Consider the following 25,702-nt stretch of genomic DNA (forward strand, 5'->3'; position numbering starts at 1 on the left):
TTTCCGCTCCATAATCCTACTATGAACTATAGGTGCATGAAATAGTAAAACTTAGCCATTCGAAAAATGATATTCATGTTGAATAATATATTGTTAGACCATATCCAAAAATTGACCTAAATATTTGAAGTCCTTGTCCACGGAACATGATCATCCAAGTGTGGTAGAAGTGATTTTTAATTATATAAAATTCAAACAAAATAAGAAAAATTACAAAACTTGTTGAGGTGTCATGTTATCACATGAGGAGCCTATGATAAAATTTTGAAAAAAATTGGAGCAAGTTATGATGTTAGATGTACAAAACCCAAACTCATCCGCATGTGATCACATACCATCATATTGGAAATGTCTGGGTTTTGTTCATCTGATACTGCAACTTGCTCCAAACTTTCTCAAAATTTTTTTATAGCTTCCACATGTGATAACATGACACCTCGCCAAGTTTCGTAATTTTCTGACTTTGTTTGAATTTTATATAATTAAAAATCACCTCTAACACACCTGGATGGTCATGTCCCGTGGATAAAGACATCAAAATTTTGGGTGAGTTTCGGGAAACAACCTTAAAATAGACTCTCTAACATGAATATCATTTTTCGAATGGCTAAGTTTCATTATTTGATGCACCTGCAGTTCAAAGTAGGATTCTGCGGTGGAAAATACAATTAAAAGAAATTAATTTACAAAATATAGCAAAAAGGGTCACAAAATCACGAAAGTTTATAAGGTTCACTCTTATTGCATGTGGAGGCTATGAAAAAAGTTTGAGGAAGTTTGGAGCAAGTGACGACATTGAATGTCTAAAACCTAAATTCAAATTTCAAAAATAAAAATTTTTATCTTTGCCGACTGCCTAACGGCTTGGCAGGTGGCAAAGGGGACGGAGATGGGCGCCGTTAGTTACCCGCCACTTTTGCCACCAGCTTTTCTTTGCCACCTGCCAGGCAGCCACCTTTGCCACCAGCCTTTCTTTGCCACCTGCCAGGATAGTTGGGCAGTCGGCAAAGAATTCTTTGCCGACTGCTTTTAAATGTGGTCGGCAAAGAAAATCTTTGCCGACTGCCCTATCTTTGGCAGGTGGCAAAGGATTTTAGTAGTCGGCAAAGTCCAGTTTTCATGTAGTGACACCCACACTCAGAAATTTACATGAAGAATGAGGTGGGTCCTTTGTACTCCCAAGGAAAAACATTGAATGAATATGCTTGAATGGTGAAGACACAAATGCAATAAAGAAAAGTAGAATTATCCTTGAATGAACGCGCGCGGTTGAAGTGAAGTCCTAGGCCCAGAGGAAGTGGACGGACTCCATATGGAGTGGGGGTCGTGGGTGACGTGAGCCCTGTGACGTGGCGCACAGCAAAGCTGGCCGTTACTGCGATGGCGGCCGTTACGTTGCTTTTGTGTGCCGAGTGCCAAAAAGATACACGGCATTAGGTTTTGTCGTGTGCCCCGCGGCTAGCACACGGCAAAGATGGTCTTCACCGTCAGCTACTGTGTCGTGCACTCTTTGCCGTGTGCAGCGCACGGCAAAGTATTTACCGTGTGCTTTGGGCATTTTGCCCTGTGCCTGAGGCACACGGCAAAGCTCCTGAGTCCGGTAGGCATGGCGTGGGGGTCGTGGGTGACGTCGAAGTCCGAGTAGTGGAACTCCCAGCCGATCTGCAGGGGCCGCGGCACCGTCGACGTCTGTCGACCTCCTCATCGCAGACGGTTAGCGCAAGCTGCAGGGTGGGGACCTCGTCGATGTTTGCCTTGACAAGCACGTAGTAGCGTGCCGCCAGGGTCAGTGTTGCCCCCACCAGCGCGCTGTGACGGTGCCGGGGTATTCGTTGTATGGCGATGTAGCGGTATCGCAGAAACAGCTTTTTGATTTTGTCCAGCTCTACAGTGAAGTTCTCCTTGCCCATGGGCACGAACTGGAGGCAGCCCACCATCGTCGGAGCCATGATCATGGGTGCCAGAGGCAGAGCTAGGAACATGGCAGCATCGGTTGCAGGGATCATTGGTCGGCCGTGCCAACCACCGGAAGCTAGCGCTAGGGCTGCCTGCGGCTGCAGATGTACGGGAGAGGTATATATGGGTGGTTGCCTTGTGGCTGCAGCAGCAGCCTGCAAGGAAAGAACCAGTGGTGGAGCCACCTGCCCTTGTTTAACTTAGGGCCTGTTTAGTTCTCCACCCAAAAATTTTTCATCCATCCCATCGAATCTTTAAACATATGCATAGAACATTAAATGTACATAAAAAAATAAACTAATTATACAGTTTGGTTGAAAATCGCGAGACGAATCTTTTAAGCCTAGTTACCCCATGATTAGCCTTAAGTGCTACAGTAACCCACATGTGCTAATGATAGATTAATTATACTTAATAGATTTGTCTTGCAGTTTCCTGACGAGCTATGTAATTTGTTTTTTATTAATTTCTAAAACCCTCTCCCGACATCCTTCCGACACATTCGATGTGACATCTAAAAAATTCTTATTTCCAATCTAAACAGGCCCTTATATAGGGCACCAGGTCCGACTATGACTGCCGCGTGTGAACTATTCAAGTTGACCTTGGGGTCCATGGGTTTCCAGCATCACCTCTGTCTGTCCCGCGCAAGGTATGTATTTAATAACCCAGTGTCAACTATCCACGGGTTTCCAACGGGTGAACGAACTGAGCGAACTGGCCACCGTCAGTCTGCCATCTCCAAGCTTTTATTTCCAAATTGTGTATGCTCACAAAAAGATATAAGTAAAAGAAATCCCGTGTCAACTATATATTCGTGCTAAATACAAACCCATAGCACTGCAATATCAAAACATAGACTGGAACAGAATTGAAATATTCTATCATCGTCCGTGCATGCAGTTCATCCTGTGTTCGTGGAGTGCAGTAAATTTACATTTGCCTGGTTTTGTGTGTGTGTGTGTGTGTGAGAGAGAGAGAGAGTCTATATTGTGTGTGTGTGTGTGTGTTGGGGGGGGGGGGGGGGGGGCAGCATACCACATCCATCAAGTGTTCCATCTGGGTCAGCATTAGTTTTGTTTCACCAACTTTCCTTGCAGGCCACAATCACCAGCACTTGGATGCCCAGGGTAATTTTCAGGGTGCAACAGGGTGAAGATTGTATGGAGGCAGTGAAGTAGTATCCCGAGCAGGAAGAGTGGCAAATATGGTAGGAGAAAGTAGAATTTTATGCCAGCAATCTCGATGAGGTCCTGAGAATTCAATTTAATAGGGACACTACCCGGGAGATAAGAGACCCCCCGAATGGTGCATCCATTTCTTCCAATGACTTCAATGGCAAACTGGGGTAGTTCAGAGTCACAGAATAAACATGCATGGCAGCGGGAAACGTGTTGGCTTCCCCATTCATATTTAGAGAGATCAAAGACTACTGTATAGCTTAATTTTAGTGTTGCGCCTGAAGATGACTGAATAAGTTTGAATAAAGTACACAAAATTTTCACCCTGAAACTTGGCAAAACCAGGCACCTTTTGAACCTGGACAATATGCCACTGCAGAATTTTGGGCTGCCGTCTCTGGTATTCCAGGTAGTAAAAAAAAGAATATGTGTTTATTTTCAGTTTCTTCTATAGCGTAAATAGATTATTCATTAAAATACAGTATAAATGGATTATATTAGCTGAATTGCACAAATCGTTGTAAACAAAATATACAATATTCCACTTGTGTGTGTCTCTATATTGTGTGTGTTCGAGGGGATCCTTGAGATTGGCCAAGACCGATCATGGCCTCTACTTATACCCCCCACACTCAAAAATAAATTATATGAAGAATGATGGATCCTCTCCCAAGGAACAACGACATTGAATGAATATGCTTGCATGGTAGAGACACACATGGAACAAAAAGGAAGGTAGAATTATCATTGAATCAACGCACACGGGCGAAGTGAAGCCCTAGGCCCTGAGGAAGTGGACGGACTCCTTGGAGTGGGTGTCATCTGTCATGGGTGAGATCAAAGTCCGAGAAGTGCAACTCCCAGGAGAGAGCTGCAGGGGGCCGGGGCACCGTCGACGTCTGTGATGAGGGGGAGGTTTACTTCCCAATCGCAGAGGGTGAGCCTGAGCTGCAGGTTAGGGATCTCGTCGATGTTTGCCTTGACAAGCGTGTAGTAGCACACCGACGGCGTTAGTGTGGCCCAAGCCGGCGTGACCATGACCTAGGTCTGCCTGTGGCTGCGGATGTGTACGTGAGAGGCATGGGCCGTTGCTTGTACGTGGCTGCTGTTGCGGCCTGCTCCGTGGAAAGAACCAGTGGCAGTGGAGGAGCCACCTGCCCTTGTGTCAACTATCGGCACTAGCTTTTATTTCCAACATGTCAACTACCGAACTAGCTGGCCACCGTTAGTTCGTTGTCTCCTAGCTTTTATTTCCAAATGGTAAGTTCACAAAAAGATATAATTAAAAAAAAAAAACCAGCGTCATCTATATGTGCTAAATACCAACCCATAGTATTGCGATATCAAAACATAGACTTTCGCTAGACTAGAAATGAATTGAAATATTCTACCATTTGTGAACGTGGATTGCAATAATTTTACATTTCCTTGGCTTTGTGTGTGTGAGAGAGAGATGTGTGTGTGTGTGTGTCAGCAAGGGGGTCCTTGAGATTGGCGCCTCCTTCCCAGCCCGGACCGTCGTCGTGAGCAGTTTGGCGCCTCCGTTGTCGCTTGTTTATGTTGGTGATACATGGACACTTGTTTATGTTGGCATATGTGAATTATGTGATGTGGATGTGGATGTGGTTAATATGTTATGCATTGCTATATATCTGTTTATCTTGTGACTGGAAATTAAAAAAACAAAAAAAATCTTGTGGCTTTGCCGAGGGCTATGGCCATGCCCTCGGCAAACCTGGGAATTTTGGAACACCCAGAACACCAGCTTTGCCGAGAACTATGGAGGATCTCTCGGCAAAGCGTATTTTTTAAAAAAATTGGAAACTCTTTGCCAAGAACTCCGATGCTCCGCTCTCGGCAAAGATTTTCAGGAACGTCACGGTGATGCACTTTATCAAGAGCCCTCCGGCCCTCGGCAACTCCTTTGCCAAGCGCCAGACATGCAGCTCTCGGCAAAGACTATACAATACTTGGGGATGGTATAGTGATTGGGGACGTCACAGCGATGGCATTTGCTGAGGAGCCGTCCGGCTCTTGGCAAAGCCTTTGCCGAGAGCCAGGGTTGTGGCTCTCGGCAAATAGATCATTGTCGATAACTGCATTGTCGAAAGGCCTTTGCCGAGGGCTATGTTCGGCAAAGCCTTTGTCAACGGCAATGCCCTCTTTGCCGAGCGTTTCGGGCCCTCGGCAAAGACCCTAGATCTAGTAGTGGTAGGAGTAGTCATTATTTCATACTCCCTCCGTCTCAAGATACAAGGCGTAACTGTTTTTTCCTCCGTCCCATGATAGAAGGCGCCTGGACTTAAACTTCCGCATGCAGCATCTAATGCAAGACTAAATAATCAATATTATCTCCCACACCAATGCATTTGTGCAGCATGCATGCACGAATGTTGGAAGCTAATTGGCTACGCCCTTTCTCAATGCACGCATGCAATGTGGCATTAAATTGGATGGACAACAAAAGTAGCTTTAACGTGTAGGAGTTAATTTGCTTCTTGGTCTTGGTGCTTGAGGAATTGCGCCTTCTATCATGGGACGGAGGGAGTACGACCCAATAAGGTGGCACGCAATCCTCCTTAGTAGATGCCATCAATGAGGCCGTCATAGCTGGCACCACCGTGGACGACCAGCCTCATCACATTGAAGATGCAACATGCAGTGTGGCTTTTGGGACCCGCAAGGCTTGGCGGTAACAGGATGAGCTGCGACATGCCGAGGATGGCAGCCACAGTCCTAAGCCCGCCAGCGCATAGTTCTGAGCAGATCCCTTGGGCCATGAACTCTCCATGGGTCTTGGATAGTGGCTGCCCACCGGACAACATCTTCACCATGTGGGCAAAGTCGAAGGCGCCGCCAACCACCACCCACATCAGCGGCTGCGGCACCTTTGCCAGCACTTCGGCAAGCTTGCCCACGAAGTCCGTGGAGGGGACATCGTGCACGAGCGTGTGGGCAAAGTTGAAGCCCTAGGTCTAGAGGAAATGCACAGACTCCGTATAGTAGGGGTGGTGGGTAATGTCAAAGTCTGAGAAGTGGAACTCCTAGGCAAGCTGTAGGGGCCCACCATCGACATCCACAATGACAGGAAGGTTTCCTTCCTCATCGCAAAGGGTGAGCACGATCTGCAGAATGGGGACCTCATCGATGCTTGCCTTGACAAGCGCATAGTAGCATGCCGCCGGGGTGAGCACGGCCCCCCCGCCGGCACCCCATGGACGGTGCCAGGGTATTCGGTATCGATGGCGACATAGCAGTACCTTGGGAGGAGCTCTTTGATTCTTTCCAGCTCTGTGGTGATGTTCTCCTTTCCCATGGACACAAACTGGAGGCGACCCACCATCACCCGGGCTGGGATCATGGGCGCAGGAGGTGGAGCCGGGAACATGGCGGCGTCGGTTGTGAGGATCGTCGGTCGGCCACGCCAACCACCGAAGCGCCAGGGCTCCCTACTGCTGCGAATGGAAAGGAGAGGCGTGGGCAGTTATTGGTTGTGGCTACTCCTACTGCCTGCAATGAGAAAAGAACTGGTGGAGGAGCCACCTACCCTTGTGCACTCACTTATATAGGCACCAGGTCCAACTGCAATGGACTAGTGTCAACTATCCATGGGTTTCCAACGGATCAACGATCGAACTAGCTGGCCACCGTCAATCCATCTTCTCCTAGCTTTTTTTTCCAAATGGTACGCTCAAATAAAGATATAACTAAAAAACCAGCATCAACTATATGCGCTAAATCTATTAGAAGACATGCACTAGTGCGTGAAAATCTCTATTGACTAGGCTCCCTGGTGCTCTCGAGCCTGGTGTACCCATAGGTAGTCTGTTGTGTTGACCATGCTCCTCATGCCCATGGTCAACAACAACAGCTAGGGCGTGTTGAAGATGTGGGACACACCAGCAGCCATCCAAACCACATAGCGGGTGAGGTCATCGCGATAAGCCACACATCTGGTCAGAGGGGGCCACATGCAATGAGTGCCCTTGTGTCGAGAGACGAACAAAAAATATGGCAGAAATTTTGGCCTCTATTGACGCTCCCTCATGCTCTCGAGCCTGGTGTAGCGATAGGTAGTCTGTCATGTTGACCATGCTCCTCATGCCCATGGTAAAAAACAGGTAGGGCGCGTTGATGATGTGGGACACAGCGGCAGCCGTCTGAACCACATAGCGCGCGGAGTCATCATGATCATCAAAGCCACACATCTGGCCAGGGGGCAACAATGAGTGCACCTGCGTCAAGATATGGACCAAAAAATATATATGGCAAATTTTTTGGCTGTTAAATATTATATATATATATATATGTACATATATATATATATATAGAGAGAGAGAGAGAGAGAATATATTTACTGCACTCTGCAAAAAAAATCACTGCTCCAATTAAATGAACCATATAGTCAACAAAACCTGATCGTTGTTGGAAAGAAGTTTTTTTCAGGAATGGAAACAAGTTATTTCAGAAGCACATCAATCTGATATCAACAAGCTAGCAATTCTCTACTGGTTCAACAATGCTAAGCTACATCAATGTCATGTTGATTCATCAATCCTTAGACAATGCTACCCTAAGGTACAGGAAACAAGATCATTGCCCTAGCTAGAAAAAAAGGGAAACATAGAAAAGTATACCTATTTTGCACAATGCTAGCAAAATTTTGTGGCTTATTTTTTCTTCGGTTCCCATATTTGCAATAGTTATTATCACGAACAAACACAAGAATAGATTAATAATTTTGCATGTGGATAAAGTTATTTGTGATTCCACACTTTCTATTAGTATGCTAGAATGTACGAAAAGGGAACAAAATGGATCTATAAGACTGTATATACGTACAGATAACATACCAATGCCATCAAGTGTTTCATCTGGGTTAGCATTATTGATGCGATATAACAGCATATCCAGTTCTCCGGGAAAACTCCTGTTTTGTTTCACCAACTTTCCTTCCATGCCGTTGCTGATTTTAACCGCATTCTCACAATTGCTATGGCCACAATCATCAGCACTTGCATGCCCAGGGTAAACAATCATCCGGATGCAAAAGGGTAAAGATTGTGGAAGCAATGAAGTAGTATAGCTTTTAGTGTTGTGTTCCAAGATGACTGAATAAATTTGTATAAAGTACATAAAATTTTTACCCTGAAACTTGGCAAAACCTGGCACCTTTTGAACCTGGCCAGTAGATGTCGCTGCAGAATTTTGGGCTGCCGTCTCTGGTATTCCCGGTAGTCAAAGAAAACAATATGTCAATATGTGTTTACTTTCAGTTTCTTCCATAGAATAAATAGATTATTCGATAAAATAGAGTATATATGGATTATATTATATTAGCTGAATTGCACAGATCTCGTTGCAAACAAAATAGACAGTAATCTACCATCTGCGCTTGCAGTTCATCCAGTGATCGTGGAGTGCAGTAATTTACATTTCCTTGGTTTTTGTGTGTGTGTCTGTGAGTCACTATATTGTGTGAAATTGTGTGTGTGTGTGTGTGTTGTGTGTGTGTGTTGTGTGTGTGTTGTGTGTGTGTGTGTCAGCAAGGGGGTCCTTGAGATTGGTGCCTTCTTCCCAGCCCGGACCGTCGTCGTGAGCAGTTTGGCGCCTCCGTTGTCGCTTGTTTATGTTGGTGATACATGGACACTTGTTTATGTTGGCATATGTGAATTATGTGATGTGGATGTGGATGTGGTTATGGTGATGTGGATGTGGTTAATATGTTATGCATTGCTATATATCTGTTTATCGTGTGACTAGAAATTAAAAAAACAAAAAAAATCTTGTTGCTATGCCGAGGGCTATGGCCATGCCCTCGTCAAACCTGGGAATTTTGGAACACCCAGAACACCAGCTTTGCCGAGAGCTATGGAGGATCACTCGGCAAAGTGTATTTTTTTAAAAAAAATTGGAAACTCTTTGCCAAGAGCTCCGATGCTCCCCTCTCGGCAAAGATTTTTGAGATCGTCACGGCGATGCACTTTGTCAAGAGCCCTCCGGCCCTTGGCAACTGCTTTGCCAAGCGCCAGACATGCAGCTCTCGACAAAGACTATACAATACTTGGGGGATGGTATAGTGATTGGGGACGTCATGGCGATGGCATTTGCTGAGAGCCGTCCGGCTCTTGGCAAAGCCTTTGCCGAGAGCCAGGGTTGTGGCTCTCGGCAAAGATATCATTGCCGATAACTGCATTGTCGAAAGGCCTTTGCCGAGGGCTATGTTCGGCAAAGCCTTTGTCAACGACAATGCCCTCTTTGCCGAGCGTTTCGGGCCCTTGGCAAAGACCCTGGATCTAGTAGTGGTAGGAGTAGTCATTATTTCATACGACCCAATATGGTGGCATGCAATCCTCCTTAGTATATGCCATCAATGAGGCCGTCATAGCTGGCACCACCGTGGACGACCAGCCTCATCACATTGAAGATGCAAAATGCAGTGTGGCTTTTGGGACCCGCAAGGCTTGGCGATACCAGGATGAGTTGCGGCATGCCGAGGATGGCAGCCATAGTCCTGAGCCCGCCAGCGCATAGTTCTGCACGGCCAGAGTGTTTTCCCATGTACTTGGCGTCAAACGCCAGGCCATGGAGGAGATGCCTTGCTCGGGCCATGAACTCTCCATGGGTCTTGGGTAGTGGCTGCCCAACGGATAGCATCTTCACCATGTGGGCAAAGTCGAAGGCGCCGCCAAACACCACCCACATCAGCGGCTGCGGCACCTTTGCCAACACTTCGGCAAGCTTGCCCATGAAGTCCGTGGAGGGGACGTTGTGCACGAGCGCGTGGGCAAAGTTGAAGCCCTAGGTCTAGAGGAAATGGACGGACTCCGTATAGTAGGGGTGGTGGGCAATGTCAAAGTCTGAGAAGTGGAACTCCTAGGCAAGTTGTAGGGGCCCACCATCGACATCCACGATGACAGGAAGGTTTCCTTCCTCATCGCAAAGGGTGAGTCCGACCTGCAGAATGGGGACCTCATCGATGTTTGCCTTGACAAGCGCATAGTAGCATGCCACCGGGGTGAGCCGCCCTGCCCCCCCGACCGGCACCTCATGGACGGTGCTAGGGTATTCGGTATCGATGGCGACATAGCGGTACCTAGGGAGGAGCTCTTTGATTCTTTGCAGCTCTGTGGTGATGTTCTCCTTTCCCATGGACACAAACTGGAGGCGACCCACCATCACCCGGGCTAGGATCATGGCGCAGGAGGTGGAGCCGGGAACATGGCGGCGTCGGTTGCGAGGATCGTCGGTCGGCCACGCCAACCACTGAAGCGCTAGGGCTCCCTACTGCTGCGGATGGACAGGAGAGGCGTGGGCAGTTATTGGTTGTGGCTGCTGCTACTGCCTGCAATGAGAAAAGAACTGGTGGAGGAGTCACCTGCCCTTGTTCACTCATTTATATAGGCACCAGGTCCAACTGCAATGGACTAGTGTCAACTATCCATGGGTTTCCAAAGGATCAACAATCGAACTAGATGGCCACCGTCAGTCCATCTTCTCCTAGCTTTTTTTCCAAATGGTACGCTCAAATAAAGATATAACTAAAAAACCAGCATCAACTATATGCGCTCAATCTATTAGAAAACATGCACTAGTGCGTGAAAATCTCTAGTGACTAGGCTCCCTGGTGCTCTCGAGCCTGGTGTACCCATAGGTAGTCTATTGTGTTGACCATGCTCCTCATGCCCATGGTCAACAACAACAGCTAGGGCGTGTTGAAGATGTGGGACACAGCAGCAGCCATCCAAACCACATAGCGGGTGAGATCATCGCGATAAGCCACACATCTGGTCAGAGGGGGCCACATGCAATGAGTGCCCCTGTGTCGAGAGACGAACAAAAAATATGGCAGAAATTTTGGCCTCTATTGACGCTCCCTCATGCTCTCGAGCCTGGTGTAGCGATAGGTAGTCTGTCATGTTAACCATGCTCCTCATGCCCATGGTCAATGACAGGTAGGGCGCGTTGATGATGTGGGACACAGCGGCAGCCATCTGAACCACATAGCGCGCGAAGTCGTCATGATCATCGAAGCCACACATCTGGCCAGGGGGCAACAATGAGTGCACCCGCGTCAAGATATGGACCAAAAAATATATATGGCAAATTTTTTGGCTGTTTAATATTATATATATATATGTACATAAAGAGAGAGAGAGAGAGAGAGAGAGAGAGAGAGAATATATTTACTGCACTCTGCAAAAAAAATCACTGCTCCAATTAAATGAACCATATAGTCAACAAAACCTGATCGTTGTAGGAAAGAAGTTTTTTTCGGGAATGGAAACAAGTTATTTCAGAAGCACATCAATCTGATATCATCAAGCAATTCTCTACTGGTTCAACAATGGTAAGCTACATCAATGTCATGTTGATTCATCAATCCTTAGACAATGCTACCATAAGGTACAGGAAACAAGATCATTGCCCTAGCTAGAAAAAAAGGGAAACATAGAAAAGTATACCTATTTTGCACAACGCTTGCAAAATTTTGTGGCTTATTTTTTCTTCGGTTCCCATATTTGCAATATTTATTATCATGAACGAACACAAGAATAGATTAATAATTTTGCATGTGTGGATAAACCATGTGGATAAAGTTATTTGTGATTCCAAACTTTCTATTAGTATGCTAGAATGTATAAAAAGGGAACAAAAATGGATCTAGCATAAGACTGTATATACGTACAGATAACATACCAATGCCATCAAGTGTTTCATCTGGGTTAGCATTATTGATGCGATATAACAGCATATCCAGTTCTCCGGGAAAACTCCTGTTTTGTTTCACCAACTTTCCTTCCATGCCGTTGCTGATTTTAACCGCATTCTCACAATTGCTATGGCCACAATCATCAGCACTTGCATGCCCAGGGTAAACAATCATCCGGATGCAAAAGGGTAAAGATTGTGGAAGCAATGAAGTAGTATAGCTTTTAGTGTTGTGTTCCAAGATGACTGAATAAATTTGTATAAAGTACATAAAATTTTTACCCTGAAACTTGGCAAAACCTGGCACCTTTTGAACCTGGCCAGTAGATGTCGCTGCAGAATTTTGGGCTGCCGTCTCTGGTATTCCCGGTAGTCAAAGAAAACAATATGTCAATATGTGTTTACTTTCAGTTTCTTCTATAGAATAAATAGATTATTCGATAAAATAGAGTATATATGGATTATATTATATTAGCTGAATTGCACAGATCTCGTTGCAAACAAAATAGACAGTAATCTACCATCTGCGCTTGCAGTTCATCCAGTGATCGTGGAGTGCAGTAAATTTACATTTCCTTGGTTTGTGTGTGTGTGTGTCTGTGAGTCACTATATTGTGTGAAATTGTGTGTGTGTGTGTGTGTGTGTGTGTGTGTGTGTGTGTGTGTGTGCAAGGTGGTCCTTGAGATTGGCCAAATCCTACCATGGCCTCTACTTATACCCCCACACTCAAAAACAAATTACATGAAGAATTATGAGTTCTTTGTATTCCCAAGGAAAAACATTGAATGAATATGCTTGCATGGTGAAGACATAAATGCAATAAAAGGAAGGTAGAATTCTCCTTCAATGAACGCACGCGGGCGAAGTTGAAGCCCTAGGCCTTGAGGAAGTGGATGGACTCCGAGGAGTGGGGGTTGTGGGCGATGTGAAAGTCCGAGAAGTGGAATTCCAATGCGAGCTGCAGGGTGCCAGGGCATTGTCACGTTCGAGACGACGGGCAGGTTGACTTCCTCATCACAGAGGGTTAGCTTGAGTTGTAGGGCGGGGATCTCGTCGATGTTGTCACACCCCAAAATTTTCAAATTTGAGTTGTGCATAGAAAACACTAAATAAATATAAATGAATTTAATATTTGTATAAGATTTGCCATATTTAGTTGGGTTAGTGCAAATTTAGTTATAGGAAATTATAAATTGTTCCAAATTAACTTCATGGGCTTGATGCTTGTTTATTGCTTGACTTTGTGTTGTGAGTAGATAAAGATTTATCTGTAACTCTATAACCATGAGGGCTATATGGCTTTGGCTTTAGCTCAGTATGAGGATCTTTTCTAGCTTGTTAGCGATTACCTTAAATGGTGTAAGAATGGCTAGACACGTTGGGTATAGTGCAGCCTCTGTCCCTGTGTATAGGTTGTGTGTTATGTGCCATGGAAGAGGGCTCTATATCTGCCTGCTGAGTGAATCTAATGGCCCTAACATGTTAGACAAACCTTTGAAAGGCTTTATAGCGAACCCTGCCGACCTCCCTTGGAAGGGGGTTAAGAGATTAGCTACCTCGGGCGAAAGGGTAAATCATGACTCATGGGTAAAGATGTACAACCTCTGCAGAGTGTTAAATCTGGTATACTAGCTGTGCCCATGGATACGGGCGGTCCGGAAAACTAACAGAATAGATGGTCACTGTTAAACATGATTAATGATGATAAATGATGATTTATTATATTGTTTATATGTGTTATTCTTAATTCTTGTATACATTGATTATGTGGTTATGGGATTAAATATGCTACCTTGACATTTGCTATCCAATGATGAACATGTTATATACATATAAAAGCTAAATGCAGTCAAACCCTAATTGAGCCTCATGAACCCCTGGTTATACTTGTTGAGTACGATATGTGCTCACTCTTGCTATTTTCTACTACTCCATTCTACTAGAAAGAGTTAATCAGAAGAGTGATAGAGTTACGAAGGATATTTTTAGAAAACTGATAGAAGTGCTTGCCAGACGCAGCCCCCAGTCAGCCATCTCTATGAAGATTGAGCCTAAAGATTAATTCTCATTCCATGATACTCTGATGTTAGTGTTAATTAGAAGTATATTTCCATTATATAGCATTGTTTCTGATATTGTTGCTTCTGTTGTTGTATGTTTGGACTTCCTGGGCACACATATGGCTCGCCTGGTTTTGTTCTTTAAAACAGAGTGTGACAGATGTTTGCCTTGACAAGCGCATAGCACCGTGCCTTTGGGGGTAGTCTGGCCCCCGTCGACACGTTATGGACTATGTCAAGGTATTGGTGTCTATGACGATGTAGCGGTACCTCTGGACCAGGTTTTCAATTCTTTCTAGTTCCACAAAGTGAAGTTCTCATTGCGCACGAACACAAACGGGAGGTTGGCCATCATTGCTGCGGTCGGGATCACAGGCGCCACTAGCGGGGCTAGAAACATTGCGGCTTCGGTTGTAGAGATCGTTGGTCGGCCGCACCATCCACGGAAGCGCTAGGGCTGCCTGTGGCTGTGGATGTACAGGAGAGGCGTTGGCGGTTGCTTGTTGCTGCTGTTGCAACCTGCGACGGTGAAAGAGCTGGTAGAGGAGCCACCTGCCCTTGTGTGCTAACTTATATAAGCAACAAGTCCCACAACCATGGACACGTGTGAACTATCCGCTCTTTGACTCGGACATGACCTTGGGGTCCATAGGTTTCCAATGTCACCTCTGTCAATCCCGCACGAGGTACTAAATAACCTAGTTTCTACTATCCATGGGTTTCCAACACGTCAACGACCGAACTAGCTGGCCACCGTCAGTATGCCATCTCCTAGCTTTTATTTCCAAATATAGCCTATCTATAGCGTCATATGTCGGTCGGTACAAATCGACACAGTGACCTACGATCAGTAGGTATAGAACTATACCGACCGACCCGGTCTATCACTGATAGTGGCGTCGCTATAAACTTATACCGACCGACCCACGTATACCAACCAACTATTAGTCAATATTGTGTACATATCCCGACACATGGTTTGACGCTTTTCAATGATCGGACTATATATTTATAACAACCAACTATCTAACGCTACCCATACAGAAAATAACCACATAATATCATCTACTCATACATTAACTAATCATACAATCAATATTAACGAGACAATCAATCTTAACCATATTAGACAATACACACTCATGAGAAACATAAGTGAACATATAGCTCACAATTAATTATAACCATAATCATGTCTTACATCTCATATGGTTTGTTGGCACTCTTTACAAAATGATTCATCACTAGAAAGTCCTTACAAGAGTTTTTATCTCTAGCTAATCAATGCAATCACCATGAGCACTTCAATCCAACCGCTTGCTAGCTGCATCCATCAGACTACATCTATCTATTACCTCCCACCTGAAAAAATGAAGGTTTACATATCCATCATGAATACAACAAGTTGATATTGGTGAAAATAGCTTAAATGATGTAGAGTTGAATAACCAAACAGCTAGCAGCATTCAGTCTCACAAATGTCACTAAGCATAAAGTTGAGGTGTAATTTACACAATAAGTCACTAACCATAATATCAAAGTTGAGGTGTGATAGTGCCCCAGGTATACGACATCATCCCTGTTGCCTATGCGCGTCAAGCTCATCAGATACATGCTGTGCTCATCATATTCCAGTTATTGTTATCAATCATCTGGTGCAAATAGGAAAGCAATTTATATCCTTCCCTAGAAATTGGAAATCTAATTACAGAATGGCTGCTGTAATGCGTTCAATAATGATAAGATAACAAAGTGAAGCTGCCTTTGTGTACCTCTCGACATAACAAGTGGAGCTGCCTTCATGTATTCCCTGACCTTCCTCCCTTGTGTCCTGACCTTCCCTTGCTTGCCGATGTCAACGCCCAGGGATCCTCCTCAACCAAAAACAAGCAAGTGGATCCGGCTCAAGGCCCCATATGGTGAAGGGGGCGGAGATGTTGTCTGCAATCAAATCATCGAATCATATAAAAAAAATGGAAAGGGAAGGGAAAAGATGAGACGCTGCAAAAGATGAGAGGTGGGGGAGCGGATCTGAAGGAGGAGCCGCACCTGGTGGCAGATGACGCCCCGGACGTGCAATCCGCACGCGGGCGGCTGGCGGATGCGCAGGCGGCTGGCCGGCATCCGTCAGGCAGTGCGGTATGGATGCATGGTGAGGGCTGAGGGCACGGGAATTCATCTGGCGGCGGGTTGTGAGAAGTGACTCGCGGCGGCAGCGGCCAAGAGCACGCTCGCGATGGGGTCGCGAAGGAACAGGTGCTGCTGGCGGCTGCGTAGAGGCTTGGCGTGGATGGCGCCAGGCCGATTTAGTGGCCCTGCCGGCGTGCTGTGGCTGTTCCGGCGGTCAGTTGCTCCTGCGAACATGTGGCGACCTGCCATCATGTGGTACTGATACTCAAGTTAAATGAAATAATTATGTCACCATGCATGTCTCTAGCATTAAGATTACGTTTTGATTTTGTAACCTCTAGTCAAAATGGAAATTTTGGTTAGAGATATATTGTTGTTCTTGGGTTGATGGCACCTTAGCTAAGTTGCATTGAACCTAACCATGTATCATCCTTATGTGCTTCCTAAGTAATTTAGTCATCTCAACTTAGGATGGAACCAAAGAGAAGTCTTTGTTAGAGACATAATGTTGTTTACCATTAATTATGGGATGCCTCAATATTTTCTGGCCAAACCTAATCATGTTCAGCATGTGTCTCTAATGTCTATTGCTTCACCTATTGTGCTTATGTCTCCCAAGTGATTAAGTTGTGTCTAATTGAGATGGAACTAATGAGAAGTCTTGCATAGGGATTTAGTGTCCTTATGGGATTCTTAGATGTGGCACACGGGAATCTTCTGGTCAACATTGATTATATCTGTATGCTCGCTCTAAGTATAATTGCTTTTCCTTAAGAAATATGTTATTGCTTTTTTGTCATAATTATTTCATATGTCAATTAGCAATCTACATTAGTGGAGCTAATACCCTCTTCTAAGCCTTCTAAAGATGGCATTAGTGGGAGGGTCTAACTTTTCTTTGTCATGGTGATGCTAATCATAATTCATTAAATTCTGTCTTTTAACATGTTGCTAATCTAATCAGTGCAGGATTGGCATCATGGTAGATTATATGCGCAATTTAAGGTATTTATATTATCATTATGAATCCTTGTTATTGTTTATGTTATGAATTCAGTCATCAATTCTTTGTCTGTTTCCTTGTACCCTTATAAGAAAGGGTACACTGTTAATATAATGTTATTTCTTTATTATGAGTATATGCACATGATTATGTGCTCCCTTTAGTAAGGCTTGTCTTTTGATCATTAGGACATTCTTGAGAGTTTATGGAATTTCTCTTTTGCCAATTGACCTATTGGAGAAATCTAAGTAATTTTCTCTTATGATCATGTACGTCATGTTGGGGGTGTCTGGGGGGAGTAGTCCCTTATGTATGCTTCGCGCTAGTGCCTCCGAAGTCGCTAGTCTCTCATGGACTCCTAGAAGACTCCCTCAGCCTCTCTGCCATCTTGTAGAAACGCTGCATGCATTTTTTTTATTTATTTTATTGTTTCCAAGATGAAGATGGCGATTTGATATTGCCGTTGAGAAGGCAGCGACAACAAATAGCGAGAATGGTCAAAGCAAGCCGACTGGAACATACGTTATGAACCGAAAAACCTGGTTACATGCATGCCAAAACAAATTTAACCAGTCATTTCATTGGACACAAGTGCAACTTTCAAAGCAGTAGCATTATAACGATCAAGGTGCAAGTTTAACCAGGTAGACGATGTATAACATAACGACACAGTCTTACTCCTACAGACAACCTAGTAGGAGTAGTCATTATTTCACACGACCCAGTACATTGGCATGCAATCCTCCTCAGTAGATACCATCGATGAGGCCGTCATAGCTGGTACCACCGTGGATGACCAGCCTCATCACGTTGAAGATGCAGCATGCAGTGTGGCTTTTGGGACCCGCAAGGCTTGGCGGCACCGGGATGAGCTGCGGCACGCCGAGGATGGAAGCCACGGTCCTGAGACCGCCTGCGCATAGCTCTGCACGGCCACAGTGTTCTGCCATGTACTTGGCGTCGAACACCATGCCATGGAGGAGATCCCTTGCCCGGGCCAGGAACTCTCCACGGGTCTCTGGCAGCGGCTGCCCACCGGACAGCATCTTCACCATGTGGGCGAAGTCGAAGGCGCCACCGAATGCCACCCACATCAGCGGCTGCGGCACTTTCGCCAACACTTCAGCGAGCCTGGCCGCGAAGTCCGTGGAGGGGACGCCATGCATGAGCGCGCGGGCAAAGTTAAAGCCTTGGGTCTGGAGGAATTAGACGGACTCCATAGAGTGGGGGTGGCGGGCAATGTCAAAGTCTGAGAAGTGAAACTCCCAGGCAAGCTGTAGGGGCCCACCATCGCTGTCCATGACGATGGGGAGGTTGCCTTCCTCATCGCAGAGGGTCAGCCCGAGCTGTAGGATGGGGATCTCATCGACATTTGCCTTGACAAGCGCATAGTAGCGTGCCGCCGGGGTGAGTGCGGCCCCTGCCGGCGTGCCATGGATTGTGCCAGGGTATTCGGTATCAATGGCAACATAGCGGTACCTTGGGAGGAGCTCTCTAATTCTTTCCAGCTCCGTGGCTATGTTCTCCTTGCCCACGGACACAAACTGGAGGCGACCCACCATCATCGGGGCCGGGATCATGGGCACAGGAGGCGGAGCCGGGAACATGGCGGCGTTGATTGCGAGGATCGTCGGTCGGTCGCGCGCAACCACCGAGCGCTAGGGCTGCCTGCTGCTGCGGATGGATAGGAAAGGTGTGGGCAGTTGGTTGTGGCTGCTGCTGCGGCGTGCGATGAGAAAAGAACCGGTGGAGGAGCCACCTGCCCTTGTGCGCTGACTTATATAGCCACCAGGTCTAACTGTGATGGCCTATTGTCAACTATCCACAGGTATTCAACGGGTCAACGATCGAACTAGGTGGCCACCGTCAGTCCGTCATCTCCTAGCATTTTTTTTTCTCAAATGGTACGCTCAAATAAAGATATAACTAAAAAATCAGCATCAACTATACACGCTAAATATATTAGAAGACATGCACTAGTGCGCGAAAATCTCTATTGACTAGCTCCCCTGGTGCTCTAGAGCCTGGTGTAGCGATAGGTAGTTTGTCGTGTTGACCATGCTCACATGCCCATGGTCAACGACAATAGGGTAGGGCACGTTGAAGATGTGGGACACAGCCGCAGCCCTCCGAACTACATAGCAGGTGAGCTCATCACAATCATCAAAGCCACACTCTGGTCAGAGGGGACCACAATGAGTGCACCTGCGTCGAGAGACGGACAAAAAATATGGCAGAAATTTTGGTCTCTATTGACGCTCCCTGGTGCTCTCGAGCCTGGTGTAGCGACTGGTAGTCTGTCATGTTGACCATGCTCCTCATGCCCATGGTCAACGACAAGTAGGGCGTGTTGAAGATGTGGGACACAGGGGCAGCCAACCGAACCACATAGCGCGTGAAGTCTTCATGGTCATCCAAGCCATACATCTGGCAGAGAGAGAGAGAATATTTACTGCACTCTCTGTAAAAAAAATCACTTCTCCAACTATTTACAAACATTTTGCTACCTGTTTTCTAAACTGCAAGTCCATTAAATGAACCATATAGTCAACAAAACCTGATCGTTGTAGGAAAGACTTTTTTTTTGGGAATGGAAAGAAGTTATTTCAGAAGCACATCAATCTGATATCACCAAGCAATTCTCTACTGGTTCAACAATGGTACGCTACATCAATGTCATGTTGGTTCATCAATCCTAGACAATGCTACCCTACGGTACAGGAAACAAGATCATTGCCCTAGAAAAAAGGGAAACATAGAAAAGTATACCTATTTTGCACAATGCTTGCAAAATTTTGTGGCTTATTTTTTCTTAGGTCCCCATATTTGCAATATTTATTATCATGAACAAACACAAGAATAGAAAACTAAAGCTAACCACGGATTCCATTCAATTTGATAATCTCCCTCACGCAAAACTTGCAATTCCATGCAGAGGTATGCATCGATTGCTCTCATCCATCTTTTGTTAACAGAGATTTTATATATATATATATATATATATATATATATATATATATATATATATATATATATATTCTAAGCATGATATAGTCCAAGCCTCCAAGGTTTGCACAAATCCTAGAAATATGAAAGGCATGAAGAAAATAAATTGGTCTTCGAGTGTGGCACCGTAAGAAGCATTGTTCAGTGCTGACATTAAGTGTGAGAATATGCAATACACTGAAAATTAAGATGAGTGAATATTAAAGAGCAGAAAAATGCATGATGACATCGCATGCATCGGCACATATATAAATCACCCAATAAGAATGAATTAACATTACACAAATTAGTTAAATCTTCTAGTCTTCCAGACTCCAAGCTACTGACATGAGATTTCATCAGGGATTCATTTTAAGAAATGTATTCATTTTAAGAAATGTACTACTATAGCTACCCACTAAGCATATTAATGCAAGAATCCCATAGATTATTACTACCACAACGCATATACTACTTGCTAACACAAAATAGCTGTTCTATCTGTAAAATAAAGAACTGGCGGTGGATTGGAGGGCCTAAGGCCGGCTTTCACAGCCACGCCAAATTAGAAACTACCAGCAAAAAGAACTTCACTACTAGTTGGTGTAGAAACTGGAGAGTGGTACACTATCATTATTTCAAGTATTTTTAGAACACGACACAATTATTTCTTAAAAAATATTTGATAATAATTTGTTTGAAAAATATTTATAATCTATAATGACTTGTTATTTGCTTACATATATCAATAATTATTGTTATTCAGTAAGGTTGCTTTTTTTAAGAAAATAATATGCTACTATGTATATTTGTTAAAAAATAATATACTACTATATACATTTGTTAGAAAGTCAAGATAAGAATTCTCTTTCTATTATTTCTTTAATTTCTCTGTGCAGTTGACTTTTGTTAGTTTGTTTATATAATTTTTAATATAAATGTTTATGCTATAATACTTGTTGTACATAATTAATATCATTAGATAGATCATTGAATCTATTTTCATAATAAATTTATTTAGAGATACAAATGTTGCTAATATGTTCTATAAATCTAGCCAAACTTATCAGCATGCAAACCGTGGCAACAGACAGAGGGAGTACTTACATATATCAATAATAAAATTATTCAATAAAGGTTGCTATTCTTTAAAAAATAATATGCTACTACATATATTTGTTAAAAAATAATATACATATTTGTTAGGAAGTCAAGATAAGAATTCTCTTTGTATTATTGACTTTATTTCCCTATGTAGTTGACTTTTGTGAATTTGTTTATATAAATTTATCACTACTATTCAGAATGTCCTTAACAAATGTTTATGCTATAATATTTGTTGTAAAATTTTGGCTCTTCAATATTCTCAAAGCTAGTCAGAGAATACTCTCTGCGTGAGCTATAGGTGACATTCACTCCTAAAACCCGCAACTCTAAAATTACTGCTAACCAATTGAATAATCATTTTAAGGTTAGAGATAGTTATGATGTTGCAGCGATGGATCTCTCAGGAGGCCTTTGAATCATGTAGACTGACGTGGATATTAGATAGCTGTAGACACTACTATATCTGAGCTTCGGATGTTAAAAAATCTAGTATTATTAGTGTTAACCTAATCTGCATGTTTGAAGATATTACATTTGTTTTCATATTTCTAGTCGGATACGGATTGTGTCAACTATGTCGGATAAGATATTATTCGATGTCGACATCATAAATATAAGATTTAAGTATTCAGATACGGATACGGTATCGGATGTTGAATATTCGGACTCAGATACGGACAGATCTGAACACCTCTAAACGAATTCGTTCTCGAATACGGTTGGAAAATATCCGTATCATTTTCATCCGTGAATACAATGCTTCTATATATATCTCATATCATGATGTGGCTTCCTTTATTTTTCAAAATAAGATTAGGCCAATGATATACCAAAATCATGCATCTATATACCTAATAAGTAGGAGAATCCTATACTAGCCGATTTTTGAAGCCACATCATCCTGAGGTCCCACCCCACCACCATATAAGTCCCCTGTGCTATCAGCAGCCGAACCATTCCATTCCACCTGTACGTATTTACAGATCAGGTAGATGCGCTGGTGAAACTATAGGCAGCTAAGGAGGGATCAGCAGTGCACCCCGTACTCCTCCTTTCCGTCTCATCCATTCCAATTCCATTTGACATACATGATTGTAGCTCGCAGCTGTAGTTTAGCTCCATTCCAATTCCATATGTCTTATGTGCATCCTGCGTTTATTATCTCCAGGCTCAAATCGCATGGAGATTAAGCTTCACATGTCTTTCATGCATTCAGTATACAGCGTCCACTCCGACGTCGGCGTTGGGCGTGGACTCAGGCGGACTCCCCTCCGGCACATACGACGGGATGGCAAACAATTTTTGCCATATATAGTTTAAGCCTTACATACACCTGGCCGCAGATGACCACCATGGCACCACGTACGGTACGGCCACCTCTCTGGGGACCTGAGCAGCAGAGAAGATGCCAGGATGGGCCGGCAGTCCAGTTTCATGAACTCTGATTATCTGTAATGGTGTTGCGTAGACGACTTACCTGGAGGAAGATGGCATCGCCACGCGCATTGGGAGGGCATCATCGAGCCCTGACAGTGTTGCTGTTCCTGAGCCATGAAGGCATGAAGCCGCGCAACCACTTAGTGCGTAGCAGGAGTGGTCGTGGAGAAGCAGCTAGCAGAGCACAAAATGATAAAAGATGGCACCAAGCTGCATCAATCATTTTGTCAGCGATTGGAATCTGAGGGAGAAGGTTGTTAGCGGCGCGCTACACATGATGCAATTCAGAAAAAGGCCCATAAGAGACAGATCCGACAAGAACTAATTCAATTCATTGGTATATTATAAGTTGATTACCCATTATTTTTAACGAAAAAATGATATACATAGTGTTTGTATGTGCACTAACAAAAAAGAAAAGAAAAGAGGCCAAAATGTCAGGGTATACTCAGAAATTCAGCCTAAAATACTCCCTCCTTAACCAACGACCCAACAAGCCCCAATGGCTGGAGGCCCAAATTTTCCCATCCCCCAAACTGCCCCATCTATCCATCCAGCCCAAGCGGCAGGTGCCCATCATCCGGCCCAATCTTCACTTCTCCCACTCGTTTCCCATTTTGCCGAAACCCTTAGCGGCCGCCGGCGGACACCGGCGACGAGGCGACAGACTGGCAAGGCACTCCGGTGAGGAGGAGGCGTGGGCACTAAGGCACGCAGGCAAGGCAACGGGCGACCATGGCAGCAGCATGGGCACAGGCGAGGAAGACGATGATCGATGAGCAATGGCGGAGTCAGAAATTATACATAAGGGGGGCAACTAAAAAATCCAATTTGTCAAAACTGAACACAATTAGTGACCGTCTAGCTCAATTCATCAACTTGACACAAATACTCGCATTTTTTTATATATTTAGGATCAAATGTGTTATTCTTTCGGTGGTAGGCGATAAACCCTTAACAACAAGATGTTTGAGATCCACGTCAGTTTCTCTGAGGTACTTCATAGTATTATCTAGTTATGTTTTGTACTTCCTCTATCCCAAATTATAAATCATTCTAAGAATTTAGAGAGTCAAAGTATCTCAAGTTCGACCAAAACTATAGAAAGAATTGTAAAGACTTATGTCATCAAATAGATATACTATGAAAATATAATTAATAAAGAACCTAATGGTACTTAGTTGGTATTATAAATATTATTATCTTATCATATAAATTTGGTCAAAATTGGGATGCTTTAATTCTCCAAAATTCTTGGTAAGCCTGGGCGTTTGGGTTACCTGATTTTTTTTGGATCGGGTAATTCGGGTAATTTAAAATTCGGGTAATGAAAATTGTTACCCGATATTAGTCTCGAAAAAAACACTACCCGCAATTTTGAGTACCCAATAATTCGGGTTTGGGTTCGGGTATTTCCGATTTACCCGAATTTTCAGAAGACAACACATTACATAGTTTCAATAGCAATTTATATATAATTTCAGCAGCAATTTGTATAGAATTTCAATAGCATTTTGTAGAGAATAATATATTACGGTCACTTGTTCAAACAAAGAGAATTATATTCTAATAAATTAATAAGTTCTAATGTTTAACTAATAACACAAATTTTCCCATCCCCAAACCGCCCTATCTACCCATCCAGCCCAAGCAGCAGGTGCCCATCATCCGGCCCAATCTCCACTTCTCCCACTCGTTTCCCATTTTGCCGAAACCCATAGTGTCACATCCAAAAGAGCATTCGGGTGCCAAATTACATATGCGCCAGGATTTCAAATTCACACATATGGATCGACATCATCAATGGTACAAAACGCAGTGTTCAAACGAATTACATAAATGATAAATGTACCATTATTACAAGCCAAAGGATCAAAGTACGAACGGAAAGCATAAACTAAATTATTCCATAATAAAAAGTGAAACTAATGACGCCGACGTAGCAGGACCACCTTGCCACAGGAAGGTCGACGGCAGAATCACACGAGCCTAACAACCAGGCGACTCAGGGTAGTCCTCAGGGAGTCACAATTGTAATCTTGATCGTCCGAGCAACCTTTAATGATTATAGCAAGGATGAGTTCATGTCAAACTCAACAAGCACAGACGAAAAGTAATGACATGCAAGGCTTAAAACAAGGTAAAGCTGACATAGTTTCACTGCGATAGCTTTTTAGTTGATCACTTTTAATTATAACTCTATTATTAGAACAGCCTATTACTAACTGTGAGTGGCAAAAACCCAACCCTTATTTAGTGTAAGTAATAATTAGCATCTTTTAAATGACTATCCTGATCATTATTGTAGTCCAGGGATCAACCCCAATTAAGTACACAGGATAGCAATCGTGTCAGCACGGAATAGCCATTCCGCCAAAGCACGAGGTAGCAAACTCAGCAAGTTCCATCTCCAAGTATCATGTGAATCTAATTTGCACATCAGGCCGCTCGTGACCATGAGCACGACTGATATATCAGTTTTACACTCTGTAGAGGTGTGCACTTTCACTCCAAGTCGTGATTCCCCTTTGCCCGGGGTCATGACTGTCCAAAACACTACCAAGATGAGTAGGCAGGGTCTCACTACGAGACCTTTCACAGGGTCCAACTAATAGGATGCCACTCGCAAGTTTTGGCCGAGGCGCTCGGCAGTCGATACCCATAGCCATGGCATACCGATCAACCGACAACTTAATATTCATTACCCAAGTTACTTCCTCATGCCTACCCAGAAAGTAACACCCTACTAGTGAAGGTCCTGCTAATTAGTCAAGCCAGAATCATATAGCTTGGAGCTGCACTGTATGTCTCAGGGGGCCGCTCCATGACTAAGTCCTTACGGAGAGGTATGCCCGGCAACCGGACCACCAACAGTACCCGCTCTCCCTGTCACCACCATCATCGCGATGCTCGTAAGCATCCAACATCCCGTCACCGCAGTGACTAAATTAAGATTCAGCAATAATTATAGATAAAACATGTTACTCGGCGTTTGAACTAAAATATAATTTAACCAATCTGAGTTGATAACTTTCATGTGGTTATATTTAATTAAAGGAAATCAAGTTGTAGTCTTTATTTTTTCCTTTTAAGACGTAAACTTTTTGGTAGCCGTACTTTCTATTGTAGC

At 44.0% G+C, this 25,702-nt stretch overlaps 3 protein-coding genes across 3 annotated transcripts; all 3 read right to left on the reverse strand.

Annotated features, from left to right (window-relative positions):
* LOC110436013 (putative CCR4-associated factor 1 homolog 4) lies at positions 9,495 to 10,316 on the reverse strand. The gene is made up of 2 exons (XM_021462164.1): positions 10,095 to 10,316; positions 9,495 to 9,938 (listed from the first exon to the last, which is right to left on the reverse strand). The coding sequence occupies exons 1-2, from the start codon at positions 10,314 to 10,316 to the stop codon at positions 9,495 to 9,497; spliced, it is 666 nt and encodes a 221-aa protein (XP_021317839.1).
* LOC110436014 (probable CCR4-associated factor 1 homolog 11) lies at positions 16,086 to 18,209 on the reverse strand. The gene is made up of 2 exons (XM_021462165.1): positions 17,801 to 18,209; positions 16,086 to 16,282 (listed from the first exon to the last, which is right to left on the reverse strand). The coding sequence occupies exons 1-2, from the start codon at positions 18,207 to 18,209 to the stop codon at positions 16,086 to 16,088; spliced, it is 606 nt and encodes a 201-aa protein (XP_021317840.1).
* Positions 18,249 to 18,650, reverse strand: LOC8079168 (probable CCR4-associated factor 1 homolog 9). Its single transcript, XM_021462166.1, has one exon. It carries the CDS (start codon positions 18,648 to 18,650, stop codon positions 18,249 to 18,251), a length of 402 nt encoding a protein of 133 aa, XP_021317841.1.

Source organism: Sorghum bicolor, chromosome 5 (genome assembly GCF_000003195.3).
Source record: "Sorghum bicolor cultivar BTx623 chromosome 5, Sorghum_bicolor_NCBIv3, whole genome shotgun sequence".
In the NCBI taxonomy this organism is placed as follows: Eukaryota; Viridiplantae; Streptophyta; class Magnoliopsida; order Poales; family Poaceae; genus Sorghum; species Sorghum bicolor.

What these genes read in the sequence shown, in the direction of transcription:
- LOC110436013 (XM_021462164.1), bottom strand. Translation starts at nt 10,316, where the DNA reads ATGGTGGGTCGCCTCCAGTTTGTGTCCATGGGAAAGGAGAACATCACC. An exon ending in ATGAGGTCCCCATTCTGCAG is followed by an intron (nt 9,939 to 10,094) that starts GTCGGACTCACC and finishes CTCTAGACCTAG; the next exon opens with GGCTTCAACTTTGCCCACGC.
- LOC110436014 (XM_021462165.1), bottom strand. Translation starts at nt 18,209, where the DNA reads ATGCATGGCGTCCCCTCCACGGACTTCGCGGCCAGGCTCGCTGAAGTG. An exon ending in CTATGACGGCCTCATCGATG is followed by an intron (nt 16,283 to 17,800) that starts GTATCTACTGAG and finishes ACATGATGGCAG; the next exon opens with GTCGCCACATGTTCGCAGGA.
- LOC8079168 (XM_021462166.1), bottom strand. Translation starts at nt 18,650, where the DNA reads ATGTTCCCGGCTCCGCCTCCTGTGCCCATGATCCCGGCCCCGATGATG.